A 19,829-nucleotide genomic window follows, 5' to 3' on the forward strand; every position below is an offset into this window, starting at 1 on the left:
CATTACGTCACCAGAGATGACTCATTATTTCGTTTATTGTTCCAAGCAAGAATATCCAAGCATATCTGTAGGAAGGAACATATCAGCAATATTTCATTATGCGATTATGAAGTGTTTGTCTTTTATCTCAGTGCTGATAGCGGATATGTTTGTTAGCAGTGTACTATATACACTTTAACACGGCAATAAAAACACACTTTATTGATGTCAATTAAAGAGAGGTGAAGAGTGCAAACAGGCTGAAGAGTAATATAGAAGATACTGTAGAGCAGGGGTGTCCAAACTCTTTCTATGTGGGCCACTAGATATCCTAAACCAGGGCTGCTCACACTTTTTCAGTCTGCGAGCTACTTTTAAAACGAGAGAAGCCCTCGGTGAGCGCACACCTCCGCCAAGTGCCATGGTTCCCCCCATATTGTGAGTCACACCGAAATCATAATCCTATACATCTTTTGGATCACTCTTTGATAATTTGTAGAAACTTGTCCTGTATTTTGTTCAAAGTGCTCTGATCATTTTTTGCAGAACGGTCCTATCTTGCAATGTTAAAGAATCCTGGATCCAAACGGTGATCGGGATCACTCCCAAAATTTAATCAGTTCTGCCATACCCCATTTCCGACAATTCCTGAAAGTTTCATTGAATCCATTGAGAACTTTTCAATTTATTTTGAACATAAACAAACAGAGAAGCAAGCAAAATATACTGTAACCCGTGCACTGCGCTTGCGCTTTGCGCTGCGCTTGGCGGAGGTAATGACCAAGTCTCAAAGATGTACCTCCTACTATAAACATAGAAAATATATTTATAATAAATACATAAATGTGTAATATATTGACTATATTTAAAAATATGAGTATTTATGTACGTCGTACATATATATCAGGGGTGCACACATTTTTCCAGCATGTAAATTACAAGTCGACATGATCTATCTCTCAATATAAAACGTATAACAAACTGTAAATATAAAATCTAACTGGTAAACTTCGAAACTGCTATTCTAACTACTAACAGTATTTCACATTCACAGTTTCAAAGTTTACAGGCAATCAAAGTAGTTGATATCGTTCAACAACTCACAACTGCAATATGTTGTGTCTGTGGTGTCGCTCTGCTGCCGCCTGGCTGCCTTTTCGTTGTAGTGCATGCTGGCCTGCAGAGGCGGAGCTGTCGGCACACACCTGCAGCCAATTTGTTCACCACCTTCTTAAGCTGGTGGAAGGCAGCACTCCAGCGCCAGATTGTTCCCTTGCTCTTCGCTCACAACCTGCGCCATTCTTGGCCTGCTCATGTTTTGTCCTACCTCTGTGTTCTACGTGGTAGTGAGTATTATATTTATCCTGCTTGGTTACTCCAGCAGCGCTTCGATTTTTGGCACACCTCAGCTATTGTTATTCCTGTTAGTATTCAGCAGCGTTTTCCGTTCACCACCTGTTGGCCTGGATTTTTTTACCCTGCAGTACGTTTTTTGCTAGCAGCTATTTTCGTTACCTTTTGTCCAGCGGCTTAGCCATTATTATCATTAATAGTTTTTGCCGTTATCCACAAATGGCAAAAACATGGAACAGTGGTGAACCTTCCGTACAACCAAAATGACCCCAAGAGCGCAGCGATGGCGCTTCCAAGAGGTCACAAAAGACCCCACAACAGCATCCAAAGACCTGCAGGCCTCACTTGCCTCAGTTAAGGTCAGTGTTCATGACTCCATCATAAGAAAGACACTGGGCAAAAACAGCCTGCAGAGTTCCAACATGAAAACCACTGCTGAACCAAAAGAACATTAAGGCTCGTCTCAATTTTGCCAGAAAACATCTTGATGATCCCCAAGACCTTTGGGAAAATACTCTGTGGTTCTTTTTGGAAGGTGTGTGTCCCATTACATCTGGTGTAAAAGTAACGACGCATTTCAGAAAAAGAACATCATACCAACAGTAAAATATGGTGGAGGTAGTGTGATGGTCTGCAGTGATAAATGGAACCATGAATTCTGCTGTCTACCAAAAAATCCTGAAGGAGAATGTCCGGCCATCTCTTTGTGACATCAAGCTGAAACCAACTTGGGTTCTGCAGCAGGGCAATGATTCAAAACACACCAACAAGTCCACTTCTGAATGGCTGAAGAAAACAAAACAAAGACTTTGGAGTGGCCTAGTCAAAGTCATGACCGCAATCCTATTGAGATGCTGTGGCATGACCTTAAAAAAGCGGGAGAACTGCCCGGCCGGACGCCTGTTTGTGGTCCCAGGACATTGTTGGCGTAGTTGGCGTGCTACCTGGGAGTATCTCGCAATATCTTCCTCCTCCCTTCATGCGGACACCAAGGATTTTGTGGCCCCCTGCTCCATCTGTGCCCGGAATAAGCCTTCCCATCAGGCTCCAGCCGGACTCTGACAGCCACTGCCCATTCCCTCCAGTCCTTGGTCCCGCGTTGCTCTGGACTTTCTTACAGGCCTTCCACCTTCCAACGGCAACACTGTCATTCTGACAATAGTGGACTGCTTTTCCATGCTGATCCATTTCGTCGCCCTCCCCCAAAGCATCCCTCAGCCCTCGAGATGGCGGACCTGCTGGTTCGCCACGTGTTCCGGCTGCATGGCATCCCTCTCAATGAGGTCTCCGACCGGAGGCCACAGTTTTTCTCTGCTGTCTGGGAGACCTTCTGCAAGGTGTTGGGGACATCGCCCAGCTGGCCGTCCGGTTACCACCTTCAGACTAATGGCCAGACGGAGCAGGCCAAGCAACACCCTCATTAGCTCAGCCACCGGCCTCTCTCTCCATTTCATTGGGCCTATAGGTACCAGCCCCATTGGTGCCTTCCCCTTTTTGGAATCGGAGTCGGTAGACCTTTCTGTGTCCTCCCACCTACGCCGTGCCCACCTGGCATGGTGCAACACCAGGGGGGTTTGGCATGTACTTTGGAGCGAAACCAACGCCTCGTCAGCCAACATTGCACTGCTGCTCTGGATTGTAAGCCTGGGCAGAGGGTGTGGCTATCTTCCCAGGCTCTGCCTTTCCACATGGACTCCGAAAAGCTACAGCGCAGGTATACTGGCCCCTAACCTATTGAACGCATCATTAATTCCTCCTCTGTTTTGCTTCCCCTTCTGGATTCCCTCAGGACACACCCGACGTTCCACATCTCCCTCCTCAAACCCGTCACCTCCAGTGATCTAAGCCCTTCCGAGGTGCCTCCTCTCAGATCGATGGCCACCCAGCATTTTCAGCCAAAGCCATTTTAGACATGAGAAGAAGGGGCAGGGGTTTCCAGTACCTGGTGGACTGGGAGGGATGCGGCCCGTTTCCCATAGAAGTCATTTAAGCCGCCAGGTGGCGCCCATTTGTAGCGGGGGAGGTACTGTCACATACACGCTTTCTTGTTCTGTTTTGCTGTCTTCTCTTTGTGTTTTGTCGTCTTAGATCCCCTACTCCCAGCTGGAGGCGTAGCTGCTGGATGCACATGGCACCTATCATTGCCCGTCTACTTATGCTGAGTGCTGTCAGCTGTGAAACGCCAGATTATTCCACCAAGTCTCCCACAAACTCAAGTGCAGCGTCTCCTCAGGTGAACCTAAATCTTTTGCCTAGCTTTTGTGCCTCCAGCAGCTGCCTGCCCCCGCCAGGTTTCTCTTGAGTTTTATTCCATGGTGCCGTCGCCTTTTGTTTGCGTTTTGGAACTTTGAAAGACTTAAAGACTTCGAAAACCTCACCTGCCTCCCGCCTCTGCATCTGGGTTCCAGACACTCCAGAGCGTGACGCAATCCCGCTTTTTTAGAATGAATTTCCTTTCTTCAGAGTTCAGTCTGTCTGCCATCATTCATTTCAATGGGTTTAATTTGCAAAGAAAAAACTATTGAGTTATCAGCTGCTTAAGGGTGTATACATTTTTTGGGGCACCCTGTTTATATATATATATCTCTATATTTATATATATATATATGCACACATATATACACATATATATGTATGTATATACAGTATATATATATATATATATATATATATATATATATGTATGTATACATATATATGTATATGTATGTATACATATATATGTATATATATATGTATGTATATATGTGTATATCTCTGGAAAAACTTGGCTGGAACTTGAACTGGTGGATGGTGGGTCGGCATTCATTTTGTGCTTTTAATTTGATGTTATTCATGTCTTAGTTTTACACAATACATCATAAGATAAATTAGATCGCTATAATGTACGAACCCCCCCGGTCCGCGGGAGATTTGTGGGATCACAAGCCGGTCCGTGGGTCAAAAAAGGTTGGGGACCACTGGTCTAATGTACTACTGCTCACTGCATAAAAGGTGCCTCTTGAGGAAAAATATATGAATAATAAATTAAACAAAGTAACAATCAGACCTTTCACAGTGAGTTTTAGGTGTGCACTGTTATTGCACTGGATCATAGCAGCCTTACATGTTGGATGGAATAAAGAGCAGGAGTGTGTGAAGATAATGACTGGACAAAGTGCACAGAGAGAAGCGTTACCATGGATACTATAAAAACAAACAGCATATAATAAATCAATGTAAATTAGACATCCACTAGAAGAGCTGCAGCAAATGTGGTACTTTTCCAAAGATAAAATGGCGTTCATTAGCTTGTGCAGGTCTAGATCTAGCCTTCACTGGATCAGATCTGATGCATTATTGTGTTAAATATTAGCTGTTCAAGTTCATCCCTGCCATGAAACTAGACACTAATCTTTAGGGAGATAACACACTCAATCACTGAAGGCCATCAGCACATTGTAGAATTAAGTCAAGTGCAAGACCCAAAAAAATGTCAGTGGCCCAGAGCCGCAGGATCTGATTGGCTGTCCGTCAAGACACGGGACGATCCTCAGCTCAAATGAAGGTTGTGATTGGTGCCAAGAGCAGTCCAGTAACCATCATATGGAATCTGCGAGAGAAAGGGTTTAAGAGGCAAAAACGTCTTCACGTCTCCTTCAACGTCACAAAACTGTCCGTTTGGAATTTGCACCAGATCACCAAACTTGGGACACTGAAAGGTGGAAGAAAGTTGAGAAAAAATGTAACCTTCACAGTCGTCATGGCTTCCAACGTTACTGGCATGACAAGGAGATCCCACCTGAGATGTTCTCCACATGACACAGTGGAGGGGGCACCATCATGATCTGGGGTGCTTTTTCATTCAGTGGAACAATGGAGCTTCTTGTTCTGCAGGGGCGTCAAACAGCAGGGTGTGTTGCGCTTTTGGTTATGGGGGACGGGGTGACGGTCTGGCTCCCGGTGGCTGTTGGGCCCCGCCGGCTGGTTTGGTGGGGTGGGTCGCCCTGCTGCTCGTTTTGGTCTATTTACGTCAGCTATCCTTTGACAGTTAGAATAAAAAAAAACAAATTATCATAAAAACAAACATTGTACAAATATTTGTAGACAAATCTTTGTGTTTTTATTAGTTATTAGTATCAACATTTTAGCTTTTTGTAGTTACATTATGCATTTTTGCTGTATTTTTCCACTTTTGCTGGGTTTTTGTTTATTTTATTTGTGTAATGAGCCATGTTCCACTGATGGTCTCTGTGCCAAGCATAGGACATCCATGCTTGTCTCTGCCTTCTTGCCGATGTTGGTCAGGGGCTGGGTTGCATTATGGAGGTTTTTTTTTTCAGCTTTCAGACATGCATAGCACAGCGTCACGGAGATGGGGCTCACTCCCGCGCGCCCCGTCGGCAGATGCTTTGTTCCAGACCTTTGTTGATGGCTTGTATTTAATTAGCGAATGAATGTATGATTCAAGAAACACTTAAATGCGCACCCTTCTTTTCCGGCTCCCAACGAAGGTGGTTGCATCTTTTCCCTCTCATCTGCATTTCCTTAATCTGCATTTCGGCCTCCCTCCACGCTTTCACGCTTTTGTAGTGCAAAACTACAGTGGTTAAGATACAGTGAAGTGCAGTGCACAGCAGTATGGGGTGTCCTGTCTTTGGGCTCAAAGCAAGCTTATAGTTAATGCAGAGTCACGATGTTGAACATTTGTCGTAATCAGACGCTGACACGCACATTCTAGAGTAGAACCTGAGATATCAAAGGTCTCCTGCGTGAGCCATGACCAAATGAAGGTCAAAGGTATGAGTGAAGACTCGTTATCATCCTGACTGCGATTACAGGCCATCGTGTCATGAGAGCTTAGCTCAGCGGTAAGATTGAGGTGTTCACATTCAAATCAGAGCCAAGTCTGGTTCACATTGGGACACTCTGATCTTATTGGTGACACTTGGAGGTACCACTCAGGGCAGCGCAGACCACTTGCGAGGTTTTACTGTTTGCAATAGTGACAAAGATTGTGGAGAGACAGGCTTCCGTTTGCTTGTCCCACCAGATTGTGGCAGGCAGTTTCTGCAAGTGGTAGTGTGCTCTCTGACAAGAACTAAACAGATCCTTAAGGGTTTATAACAGGGGTGTTCACATACAGAAAAAAATGAATGATATCATATTTTTATAGTAATATTTTAAAACGGGGAAAAACAGCGGGCATTATTCTAAAAAGTCAGGGTTTAGAGATTTATACATACAAAGCAACACTTGCCACCAAATGACTTCTCCCCGCGTCATGCTTTTCTTCCTGTCACTCACACACACAAGTGACCCGACGCAGACCCAATGCAAAATCTGATAAAACAAAAAATACATTCATGATTTTGATTTTTTTGTCTCAAAAAAATAATTCTCCAAAAACTGGTTTTGAAAAAGAGGGGTCGTCTTACAATCAGGCTTGTCTTATAGTTTCAAGTTTCACGTTTCTTAGCCAGATCAACAGTATAGGTATACAGTTGCTAGGAATGTATTTGGTGTGCTCACAGTTTGACAATACAATCACGACAATACAACTCGAGAAACAAAACTAGGGAGGGGTCAGAAATAGCACATAGAAGACAGGAATGACAGCGTAAGAACATTGAAAGAGTGCATTGGTAAAAGTGCATGGTTGTACAGGGCTGCCGGAGTAACAGCGTGCAAAATAAGCAGAAGTAGTTCGGTGGTGGAGTCCTGTTAGTGTTAGCGCATATTCAAGTGGCGGATGGCTTGTGGGTAGGTGCTGTCCCTAGAACGTGTGGTTTTGCATGTGATGCTCCGGTACCTTCTCCATGATGGTAGGAGTGTGAATAGATGGTGTGCTGGGTGAGTGGGGTCGGAGGTGATGTTCTTGGCTGTTGGATGTTCTTATATATGAACCAGTGCAGAACCGGTGGTCTAACAGTCAATATTTTCTCATAATTAGAGTAGGGCATCGTTTGAATTTGAGCGATTCCAATTCCGATTCCGATTCCTCGTTTGGATTCGGGTTCCTTGTTCCTGATTCTTTTCAGAGGTAGGGTGATAAAAGTGTGCATGGCTTTAATGAGTTTGCTAACCAAAGGATGAAATGTCTGAATGTAGCCATGATTATTATTTTTTTATGATATGACTCTAAATTGTCCATAGGTATGAATGTGAGTGTGAATGGTTGTTTGTCTATATGTGCCCTGCGATTGGCTGGCGACCAGTCCACGGTGTACCCCGCCTGTCGCCCGAAGTCAGCTGGGATAGGCTCCAGCATGCCCCCGCGACCATAATGAGGAAGAAGCGGTGTAGAAAATGGATGGATGGATGAACTTTTTATGAATTACTTCATTACGAATTCCTCACAGGGCTATTCATAACCAGTATAGAAATATCAAACCATTGAACTTGAACATAAATGTTTGGAAGTCTCTTTACATCGGAGTACACGTTCACAAATTAGTTTTAATTTTTGAAAACACTCTGAAAAAGCAACGACACATATCCTGTTGTTTGTGTGTTGGAGAGTGTCTTATGGTGCTGGATAGACAAAGTGTAGCTTAACTACGTCACTGAGTACCCACTAACCACTGCACACCGTGTATGCGGAGGTGTTTAATCCTGTTAGTGGCGCACCCTCCCTGGTGGCGCTGCAAATATTGCACTGCGTCGACCGTTCATTTTTCATTTTTTAAGCACTCTTTTGTGCCCCCCCCCCCCCCCAATAAAATTTCAACAATGCAACAACCTACTTCATCACAGAAAAAGCGCACTGACAGAGCATTCAGGAGTTAGTCAGTGCACAGAAATGCAATCCACACATTCGTTCTTTGTTCTTAAACCTGAAGTTGTTCTCACTTTGTTTTGTAAAGAAATGCTGCGTGTACTTGACACGCACTAAACATGGACCTGCCCCCTAAGTAAACACACACACACACACACGTTTGGACTGCTTCTCTGTCTGTCAGGAAGTGCGGTAAAGCTGTCCAATCAAACACAGCCGTAAGTATTTACCTGACCAGACATGAGCTTTAGACAGCCACATCAGCACTTCGATAGATGGAAAGATAAGAGTGTTTTATAAAAGAGGCGAGCTCGCGGTAAAAAGCACTCTTTTGCTGCAGTGTCAGGGCCGCCCCCCCGCCCCCATCCTTGGTGTACCCGTATCACGACCACAATGACTTTCAACGGCGACTGGAAAGTGGATCGCAATGAGAACTATGAGAAGTTCATGGAGCAGATGGGTATGTGAGCAAACAGGATGCCAATGGTTTGTTTTGCTGGGTTCCTGATTGGGTTACAGCAGTGCGTGTGCTGCGGTGAACATCTTACAATATTTGTCAAGCTACAATCATATTGTAATATTTGGAACAGAATTAGGTGTAAAGCCTTGATTGAAATCATTAAAAATATACACTGTATACTGTACTGTAGACATGAAAAATGCTATGTTACATAATTAAATGCAAATGTGATAAATGCAAGCGAATATCATTTATATATAAATAGGAAAAGTATTAAATGTGATATTACAATGATTCATCATTATAATTAAATAACCAGGTTAAAATGAATGGCTGTAATTAATGTATGAATAGGAAAATTTATGAAATGTTCTATTACAATTATGTATAATTAGAATTAAATCATTTTAAAAAATAAACATAATAAATTGATATAATTTACATATAAGTAAGAAAATATATAAAATGTGATTCACAATTATTGATCATATAATTAAATAATAATACTTACCGAAACAATATAATGCATTTATAGCCTTAATATACAAATAGGAAAATGTATGAAATGTCATATCATAATAATATTGCAATCATTCTTAAATAAAAAATGTAAAATTAACATGATATATGCGTAATGCATCAAAACTCTTATGTATGCCTATGTTTTGTGTTTTTCACCATAAATGTAATCATAAATCATAATTTGTTGTTAACACTTTATTTGGCGCTCATTAATTAAAATACCTTTAAAAAAATAAATTTGAACTGAAGTATATTTTTGAAGCCTTTTTGTGTATTAGTACAATTTTTAAAACATTTAGTAATCATCTTGATGTAATATAATCATTTATTTTAACTTTTTTTTTTTACAGTACAGTATATACAACTACAAGCTGTCTTTATTGTTACCAGTGTTGATTTTATTCTACTGCCTTTTCGTGAGGACTGTGGTTCCCAAATGCGGTTCCTTATTAAGGGCCACAATGTCAAATCACGTTTACGAGCCACTTGAATTGGAAGATTATCCCACCTGAACACACCTACAGTGCATAAAGCTACAGAGGCAAACAAAAAGCCATGCCTTTGCATGGCCCAAAGAGTGATTCACACCTTTAACGTTTTGCGCCTGTTGACAGGTATCAACATGGTGAAGAGGAAGCTGGCCGCCCACGACAACCTCAAAATCACCATCTCGCAGAACGGAGACAAGTTCCACGTCAAGGAGAGCAGCAATTTCCGCACCCTGGAAATAGACTTCACCCTGGGTGTCACCTTTGAGTACAGCCTGGCCGACGGGACGGAACTATCTGTAAGTAAACCAAACAAGACACGACTGCTGACGTTTGGTGTCAGCGTGTTGCTGCTCCGTTCATAAACCCAACAAATCAGATTTTGAACCTTTAGGGTTGCAAGAGTTGATTTGTGTGCAGACAACACAGCCTGCAACTGACAGCAGGGCTTTTATTTTGGCACTGGTTGTACCGGGGCGGAACAGTGATGCTACATTTCTAGAAATGAGGAGTATAGTTGAGAAATCTGGGAAATACTCTAAGGTGAACATGTTCAACTGATAGTTTACTTCTACATTTACAGTGGAACCTCTGATGTTAAACACAATCGGGTCAACCTCCAGTTTTGTTTCAGATCGTTTTTTCCTGTAGGAAATGATGGAAAATTGACATTGCCAGGCTTTTTCACTTCATATTAAGCCCCCTTTTTTATAGTATTACACTTATTGTCACTTTAACACATACTGAGCAGCCAGGACGTGTCGCAGTAACTTCACTCTCTGGCTTACGATGCTCGCTGGACTGAAGTCGTGACGTAATGCACGATGTAATGACCTTTTGGCTGTTTGTTTTTTGTACCGATATGATTCGCAAATGGGATTTTTAAGCCCCTGTGGAAAAAGAACACATTTCATGTGGAAAAGATCACAAAAACAACTTTGAACTAAATTTGAGTCCCCGTTTGAGGTTTTTCCTTGCCTCTGTCGCCAGTGTTGGCTCATTTGACAAAGTTCTGTTGGTTTTCTTTCATGTAAAGAACCAATCATAAGTTTGGAGACACTTTTTCATGCTATTGAATGAGAATGTGTCCAGAAACTTATGAACAATACACAACCGAAGTTACCTCAACGAGAAAGAGTCTTCAAAACTTTGAATCGGTGCCATATAAATAATATTTGAATGGACGTGACCCCCTGCAGGGCGCATGGGCCATGGAGGGGGACATGCTGAAGGGCATTTTCAACAGGAAAGACAACGGCAAGCAACTGACAACCACCAGAATTGTGCAAGGAGATGAGCTCATACAGGTGGGGCACACATGATGAACCACGCAATCCATCACAAATGAGCCCCTTAGGTTGTATGACGCTTTTGTCTTCCTCCCGCAGAACTACAACTATGAAGGCGTGGACGCTAAAAGAATTTTCAAGAGGGCTTAGAACAAACTTGAAGAACAACCTTGGGAGGTGTTTCTAGTCCGGGTTAGCGGCAGTACTGTATTGTGTTGAGTAGTCATGGCGTCTACTTGCATAACCTGGACAAAGTGCACTGTGTGTACTGCATAAATCTAAAAATGCACTGGATTTGACACTGCAGTAATAAAAAAAAAAACACACACACACACAAATTCTTCTTTCACTTTCAAGCAAGACACGGGTAATGTGAGACAATAATTTATTCAACAGTAATAAATAAAAAAAATAAATATATATTATCTACAAAAATATAAAGTGCAAGACAGATTTTGACGTTTCCCGAAATCGATTTGCTACTCGTATGGAGCCTCGGCGAAAACCACTGAGGCAAACACGTCCTTACATACAAGGCAGCACCAGCCGGAACCACACAGAACCAGAACCAGAGATGACACGAGATTATGCCTATGGGGAAAATGGAAGTCAACGTGGGCAAACCATCCGCAAAGATGTTGAACGACGAGTCATGTACCGCATATCCTAAAAAAGTGGCCTAATGAGACCGTTTGTCACATAAACACTTCACCTCAAATAGATAGGGCAAAAAATAGCAACACACGGTACAGTACAATACCCCCTGATTCATATGTATTCATATATAGGTGACATCACAGCAGCAGGACAGTGAAGTCAACAAAAAAAACAAGAAACACGCTACATGTTTCAGATTTTTAAATGGAGCTTTTTGTTTTCTGCAGAGTCCCCAAGCAGCACACAAAGTTCCTTTCCTTGGGTCAATTTCCATTGGGTTGCAAATGTCCCAGTAAGATGTTTTTTCCTTTGTTGGTGTAAATGTTTTGGCAATACAGTGGATCCCTGCATAGTTGCGATTCCTCCTTCAGATTTTTGGTGAAAAAAGTATTTCGATTATTTTTAGTTGGGTTTTTTTTTCCGCAGAAAACGCATCTCATTCACCATGAGTCACTCATAGTTTATAAATATGTGATGATAGTACAGGTAAAATGTACAGCGTACACGTACCACTGTTAGACAGCCCACCATTTTTACATGTTTATGTCTTTATGTTTCACTAAAAATGCTTTTTCGGCAAGCTTTGAGATTTTGCACTCTGTTCGGCAGTCCTTGAACCCACCATGGTGGTGTGAAAAAGAGATGTGAAAGTAAATGAAGCACTGGCTTTGACTCACAACAGCCTCAAATCTCGCAGCGAGGCGAGCGCAAAGTAATATATAATCTTAAATGATTACTGGAAGCAGTGTGGATTATCTAGACGCAGCTCGGAGAAACACCTTCTCTGGCCTGCTAGCCTCTAGCACTTGCCTGACGACCAGGCAAAAGGCTTCCATGTGACTTTGATCACCTTCCATTATTATCCATTAGTGGCGAGTATGCATTTTATACTTTAAATGCATCGTACTCATTCAATACCAAAGACGTATTTATACGTTTTTATAAACCCGAGCGCCCGATCCCAAAGACGTATTTACACATCTTTTAAGTTTTTTTGTTTGAGAGGCAAAAAGACGCAACGGCACGCTAATGGGTGTCACTTTTAGAGCGGTTTTAAGCCATAAAAACGGCCACAGGGTGGCAGAAGTGCATTTGATAAGCGCTTGGCATGTGAATGTGAATGGAAAAAACATACATGACAGCAAGGAGGGTGTGGAAGAACGTGGGGGAGTGTCTCTTGCAGAACGTTACGCATTGTAGGGACGTTTTAACGCATGCACACGCGCGTGCACACATCAAAAATAGTCTAAAATGACCGGTATGGGAGTGATTGAAAAACGGCTGGGATTGAATGAGTTGAATGAGAAGTGTGTGAGGCATATTTCGGGCTTAAAGCTGGATTGTGTCGTGAGTGAACAATAGCAATCAACGAGAGAAGGGAGGCTTCTGGAGCTGAATGTAATGTAATAATTATAGTCAACTATAATCACTTATTATTATTGCAAATGTTGATCTGAACTCGAAGGAGAACATCAACATCAAGCTAGTAGGAGGGTTTGGAGCATGCAGGGCGAGCTGTGCGCGAAAAATAATCTCAATTACTGGCGATTCGCAGGTCGTCTTGGAAGGTAACCTCTGCAAATAGCGGGGATCTACTGTACGTGATTTTAGTAAATTTAGGTCCTAGGGAGGAATCAAATTTCTCATTTGGGCTGAAAATGTTTGGGGACAGCCATTTTTTGACAAACCAACCTGGGTTGAAAAAGAAACAAAGCACTTAACTAATGGAACGTGCGACAAACAAAACATGTCACCTTCCAGCTATCCTGCAAGTGCAGGGTTGACTTAGGCTTGTCTGCTCTGACTTCAACATAAAACCCTATTTTTTTTTTAGGAGTCGCCTTCAATTCTTCCAACCTTCTTAATTAAAAATTTATAGTTGCAAACCAGCAGGTGGCACCAAACAAATTGTCCCCTCTTTTCTTGCTGTCACTCACAAAAAAAGTGTCTCAAAAAGGTTTTTGGCATGTTAGCCAACAACAGTGGAGGAGCTACGATGTTAATTTGAAGAGACTGGTGATCAGTGCGGCAGAGTCATCAAACAACTGTCAAGCAGCTGAGGAACAGGATATCCTTTTTTATTGCAACCTGAAAGTTGTTGGAAACAACTTAAAAAAAGATCAATTTGGTCTATTTTCGTCAAAAACCAGTCTTGAAAAAGAGGGGTTGTCTTCTATTCAGTCGTCTTCTGTCTCCAACTGCCTCACTGAAAGGAACCAATCATAAAAGGATACAAATGTGAACCAGTTAAACACACAGGAGGGGGCATTTAACTGATATCAGCGCTTATAGCTCTACACATAAACAAGCATTTATCCAAAAAAGACCGGGTACTCTCTGCAGCCGAGTACACCACAGCACCTGCTGCCGTTTGAGGAAATAAGGTGACGTTACGCGACGAGGGACAAAAGACTTTTACACAATTAGCACTTCTAATCTCTTATGAAACATCTTCATGGTGTGCCAATGATAGTTGAACAACTGCGTCATTCAGCAGCGCTGCATATTGAAATTGTTTTGACATCACATTCTCCATCATTCGCCTCCCACAAACAAACATGGTGTCACTCGTAAAAATGTCAAGGCACTCGTGATGCAACAGAAGACACGCAGAGTGTAAAATACAACCTCTGCAACAAACAAACAGACAGACAAGCTAAAATATTACAATTCTGTACAGACAGAGACTGAAAACAATAAGAAGGGAAAAAATAGTGGCCGCGTCATAAAAGACAAAAGGTGCTACATCATTGGTGTCAGACGCTAACAATAGCTCTAATCCACAAGAAACAATCAATTCTAGCCACAACCGCACAATCAACTGCTTTGAAGGCATCCTTGTATCGCACACACTGTGTCTCGTTGGAAACAGTACCGCTGAATAAAGCATGTGGGAGCAGGAGCTGCACATTTAAGGAGTGATGCTTAACAACACAACACAAACAAAAAGACACATTAGCGACTGGTTTAGCAGAGAAAAGAATGCAAATGAAAAGAATACCGGTAATAAGAAATACATATGAGATAAAGCAAGGAGTGATCTTGTAAAAAATAAAAAAAAATAAAAAATTATAACGCCAAAAATATGAGGTACACCTACACGTCTAATAAGCTGTGTCAAAAACGTACAATAATTGTCATTGACAACGAGGTTTAATATTGTGGTTGTACTTTTTAATAAATTGCCCCCACTGTAGCCAAACAAGGTCCTGTATTTATACTATTTATACAGCGGTACCTCAGTTTACATTATTCATTACAATAATATCATTTTGCAATTGACCAGTGATCCATTTTGGGCGAAGACCCTCATTTTGAAGAACTCTGGTCTATCGAAAAATCAAGCCAATTTTTGAACTTTGTGTGCCGCTTGGGGACTCTGCTGAAAACAAAAAGCGCTATTTAAAAAAAATGCGCATGTTTCGCTTTTTTGTTGAATTCACGTGCTATTTTTCTCATGCGAAATCCAATTCATCCATTCCAGACAGCAAAAATATTGACAAAAAATTTTTTTTCAATATGTTTTACATGCAAAAAACAATGCAAAGTAATTTTAAGTGTCTAATAGTTATTATTGTTGATGTAGACTCCCCGTACATCTTGGCAAGATTGAATTCAATAGTGTTTGTCACCATCTTTAGCAAATTGCTGGCACTTACAACTTTCTTTGGCCCCATGGTGGGTTATTTAATAAAAAAATGCACGGACACTGAGTCAGCAACGCATAGGGTGCTTTGTTTGGCCACTCGATTTCACAGAACGATACCGTACAGGGTTTGTTACGAGCAATACTGTAAGAAAACCGAGATTGTGGACGAAAACCGAGGCAAAATTTTGGTGAATTTTGCCGAATCATACAAAAACTGAGGCGTACGAAAACCGAGGTTTGACTGTATTTTTTATTCGCATATACTGTATTAGTAACTTATTTTAGATGATCTTTTGATCATGTTTCATTATATTTATTATGTTTTATGATAGTCAATTGTGGACCACTCCAGCCTACAACCACATGTAATATTTTTTACATTTTTCACCCAGCTTGTATTAGACCTATTGTGCAAGTGTACCCACTGAAATGTCCAGAGAGTCTTATTAGATGCATTCCGCTAAGACATTACAAAATAAAACATTACAAATTTCAAAGTAACCTTATTATTACAACTAATGCATAGTATAACTTGGACATCCTTGTTTTTGAAGTCCATTATTTGCCTTATACCGCCATATTTACAACAGATGCAAAACCTATCAACAGAGAACGACATTCAAGTGTGTTAAAAAACGTTCCCAAATCAGTTGAATAACACACAGCAATTGGATTAGTACATTATGTTTTCATACACTTAAATACTGGATAGTTTATGTTGTTTTGGACTATTTTCATGCTCATGCTTCTTCTGTTACATACAAGCAAAGGCCACATGCACGTTTCGAGAATTCCGGCACACTCTGGCGTGTCTGTTTCTATGGTCAGATTGGCGCGTTCGTTTCATTGCTGTCATTCTCCCAACACCTGCACATACGCTGTACAGATGTTTACTTTTAAGAGGAGAAAAAATAAATAGTATAAGCAGCACAAATGGACGGTAAAACACAAATGGCTGCAACATTTGTAGACTGCTGGCATGCAACTTTTGTACCCATTTGTACAAGTACAGGCCTTCGGTCTGCTTTTAATTGGACCCTATTCAAATCACTAACAGGACGCGTCTTTATCAACACATTTTTACATCCCCCGGTCAGTCATTAACATACGTTGTAAAAGAAGTGATAAATGATACCAGTTGTAACAACTTGATAAGTCTTTATGTTGCAATGTGATCTCCTGACCTGATACCTCCCACACTTAATGGAGGTCCAGAAGTATTTGGACAGTGACTGTGTTTTTAGGATTTTGCGTTTATATCCCACCTCAACGTATTTGAAATAAAACCAATCAATATGTGACTGAAATGTAGACCTTTAGCTTGAGCTGAAATAGCTGTACGACGCATGATAACGTTTATCAGTAGTCTATTGCCATTAAGGTGTTGAATGTGCCAGCCCTGTCTCTTGTTGGGACTTAGAAAGTGTTTGCCTGTATTTTATGCATATTATATATCAGCTGTTCAAGTGGAACGTACATCTCATTTGTCTATTTAATTGTCATATTCGGAAGCGTTCGAACTTACCATGTAAAATCGTCAATGCTAATCGCGAGCGCTTGGATGTGATTTTCAATGTAAATTAGCATCGAGCTAGCGCATTTTTGTTCATGTTGAATGCCACAGAGAAAATGATTTTGTATGTCATGTAAGTTATAATTGACATGTTTTATTTATGTGCGTTCACTTGAAAGTAAAGGCTCAACTCAACTCAACTCGGTCTTTACTGAAAAGCTGTTATCTGTCTCCTGAGCTAGCAAGTAGACCAAACGTTAGAATAGCAAACTTTTATATAATTTAGAATCAAATCATTTTCAGTTTGTGGATAAAAAAAACTATTGTTCCTGAAATGTTCATTAAACTTGTTTTGTGCTCGTACACTTTTATTTAGCATTACAATAACCCCTCATTTATTGGAGTTAATTGGTTCCAGACCCGACCCGACCAAAGTGAATTTAGAGCATAGAAAACCTCTTTACGACCTTCTAAACACGGTTTTTAACATTGCCTGAAAATGATTATGTATTTTTGTAATAATTTGTATTATTTGCTTCAATTTTAATTTTTTTTTTTACTAATAATAGGTCATATTCAACCACAAAAGAGCATGATTTATTAATTACTCTATATTTGAGAAACCGTGATAAAGCCGTGAAATACGAACAGCAAAATGGCGAGGGACGACTGTACCTCAAATTCGAGCTGCAAGGTATTTGAGAAATTTCAGTTGAATTTCCACAATTTGTCTTTGTCCGCATAGTTCTCGCAGCCAAACCAGTTGAGAATCACTGCTCGAAATACTTCTGGACTCAAATGTACATCCGCATTTTCATCATTTTGATATTTTTAGCCAACCACATGTTATATTATGCAATATCTTTGGCAGATGACCACTAATCTTTGTACAATGTTCAACCTGGGTGCCTACATACAGTATTGTAGTATTATTTTACAAAGTGTACACTTGCTGGAGCTTCGCTGAGAACATATGGCATCACACTCCATGACAATTGCAGAACGCACGTTTTTGATTCTGCAGCAACTCTGCAGGTTTAAATCACAAATAAAAAAATAAACATTTTAGCATAAAGCGTCAAAAATAGGATTGAAAAAGCTTCAGTGCAAAATATAACGTGTCCAGATGTTGGTGAAAACCAAAAGTGGAAGACAGTGTGTGTCTAAGAGAGCGTGTGTTAATAATGTAAAAAGCAATACAGAAAATCTTTCATATTTAAACAAGGCTTCACTCATCAGTGACAAGCTTGCATAAATACATTTTAGAGGTGTCACAGCATACACCATAAGGACAAAAGTCTTGGGACACATCTCTTAATCAACGAATTCTCCTCCTTGAATCTGAAGTCATTTCGGGCAATTTCAATTGGGACATTCCTCCTTCCAACCTTATGGGAACAGTTTGGGGAAGACTCTTGTCTGTTCTCAGAGCACAAAGCAAGGTCCCCTGAAGGCATGCTCGGATGAGTTTGGTGTGGATGATCTAGAAGAGAGATTGTGAGCTAGCTAGCCCTCCCTAAGGTCCAACATCAGTGACCTCTGACCTCACAAATGGACATACTCCAACATCTTGCAGTTATTCATCTTGTATAGCTGCAAAGGGGAACCAACAGCATATTTTGTGCATCAGGGGTGTCCAACGTGTGGCCAGAGGGCCTGGAGCTAGTTTTTTTTTTTTTTTATTAAAACCTCTACAAATTGTAGAAATGTAATTAATTATTAGTGAGATATACACTCCTGATCAACATTTTAAGACCAGTTGAAAAATTGCAGGAATTTACGTTTTGCACTCTTGGAGCTTAAGGAGATTCCAAGCAGAGCTTCAAAAAGCAAAAAGAAAAAATGGGAGTGAGACAAAAAACATTTGAGTAAGCAATTTAAACCATTAAAGTGAAATATGCTGTTCACCAGCTGATCAAAAGTTTAAGACCACAGCCTTTAAAAGGCAAAATATTGGCAAAAATGTGTCATTTTCTGTCAGGTATTCACACTGTCATGATCTCTTGATGGCAAAGGCAAAAAAGCTTTCTCTCTTGGAATGTGGTCAGATTGTTGATCTTGCAGCGCGCCATTGCTGCAGATGTTGTTCATTTTAAACTTCTTAAAAGATCCTGGGGGTGACGAAACAACAAAGTCACGTGGTAGAGGAAAACATTTCACCGGCCCTGACCTGGAGGATCCAATTGGCTGTGCGCCAATTCACTCTTTTGGACCATCCTGCGCGTTCCTCTGATCTAAATCCAAGTGAGAACATTTGGAGATGGATGGCAAGGGAGGTTTACAAAAATCAGTTCCAGGCAGTGGATGCGATCCATGAAGCCATCTTCACCACCTGGAGCAACATTCCCACTAGCCTCCTGGAAACACTGGCATCAAGCATGCCCAAACTCATTTTGGAAAAGATTAACCAGAATGGCGCAGCTACTCATTACTGAGTCCTTTTTGAAAATGTTATTTCTATTTTAAGAGGGTTTTGTTTTTTGGATAGTCCTAAACTTGCATGTTAGGTTAACTGGAGACTCTAAATTGTCCATAGGTATGAATGTGAGTGTGAATGGTTGTTTGTCTATATGTGCCCTGCCATTGGCTGGTGACCAGTCCAGGGTGCACCCCGCCTCTCGCCCAGTTTAATGGTTGTTTGCAATAAATGGCTTACTTAAAAATGTGTTTGTCTCACTCCCATTTCTACTTTTTGCATTTTGAAGCTCTACCTACAACCACCTTAAAATCCAACAGTGCAAAATGTCAATTCTTGTCTTGTTATTAGCTATTACACTAATTTGCTTTGTCACCTTTCACATTAAGCTAAGATGTCAATGTTTTGTTCAGATAGCTTAGCATATACTGTACTGACCTACATTGGATTGGTTTTAGCATTGTTAATGCACAAAATGTATCAAAGTGCCCCCCTGCCTTTCAATTTTCCTTCAAAACGTTTGGGCACCATTGCTGTCATAGAAAAGGGCAGGTGTCCCAATACTTTCGTTCATAAGGTGTATTTCCACTCTGTAAACTCTTTGGCATCCAGTTTCAATCTCATGTGACCACACAGTTCATGCATGTAAACAAAGGGTAGAGTCATAAAAAGCCTCGTTCATCCAGGCCTTTGGCTGTCACTGGGTTCCATTTTGCAGTGGGTTTATTGCTTGTATTGCCTGGAAA

At 41.0% G+C, this 19,829-nt stretch overlaps 2 protein-coding genes across 6 annotated transcripts in view; one reads left to right on the forward strand and one right to left on the reverse strand.

Annotated features, from left to right (window-relative positions):
- The first annotated feature begins 2,856 nt into the window (after window positions 1-2,856).
- Window positions 2,857-11,218, forward strand: fabp2 (fatty acid binding protein 2, intestinal). 3 transcript variants are annotated; one of them, XM_054777950.1, is made up of 5 exons: window positions 8,066-8,307; window positions 8,430-8,549; window positions 9,686-9,858; window positions 10,759-10,866; window positions 10,948-11,218. In XM_054777950.1, the coding sequence occupies exons 2-5, from the start codon at window positions 8,483-8,485 to the stop codon at window positions 10,996-10,998; spliced, it is 399 nt and encodes a 132-aa protein (XP_054633925.1). In that variant the 5' UTR covers window positions 8,066-8,307; window positions 8,430-8,482; the 3' UTR covers window positions 10,999-11,218. The 3 variants fall into 3 exon arrangements, with proteins under 3 accessions (XP_054633926.1, XP_054633927.1, XP_054633925.1); XM_054777951.1 differs by lacking the exons at window positions 8,066-8,307; window positions 8,430-8,549 and adding an exon at window positions 2,857-3,565; XM_054777952.1 differs by lacking the exon at window positions 8,430-8,549 and having other exon boundaries at window positions 8,061-8,307.
- usp53b (ubiquitin specific peptidase 53b) overlaps window positions 9,370-19,829 on the reverse strand; it is a 38,171-nt gene continuing 27,711 nt past the window's right edge. For all 3 annotated transcript variants that reach the window (XM_054777943.1, XM_054777945.1, XM_054777946.1), the window contains exon 17: window positions 9,370-19,822. In XM_054777943.1, coding sequence (XP_054633918.1) covers window positions 19,746-19,822 — 77 coding nt within the window. In that variant the 3' untranslated portion in view covers window positions 9,370-19,745. The remainder of the gene's footprint in view (window positions 19,823-19,829) is intronic.

The sequence above is a fragment of the Dunckerocampus dactyliophorus genome, chromosome 6, assembly GCF_027744805.1.
Source record: "Dunckerocampus dactyliophorus isolate RoL2022-P2 chromosome 6, RoL_Ddac_1.1, whole genome shotgun sequence".
Taxonomy (NCBI): Eukaryota; Metazoa; Chordata; class Actinopteri; order Syngnathiformes; family Syngnathidae; genus Dunckerocampus; species Dunckerocampus dactyliophorus.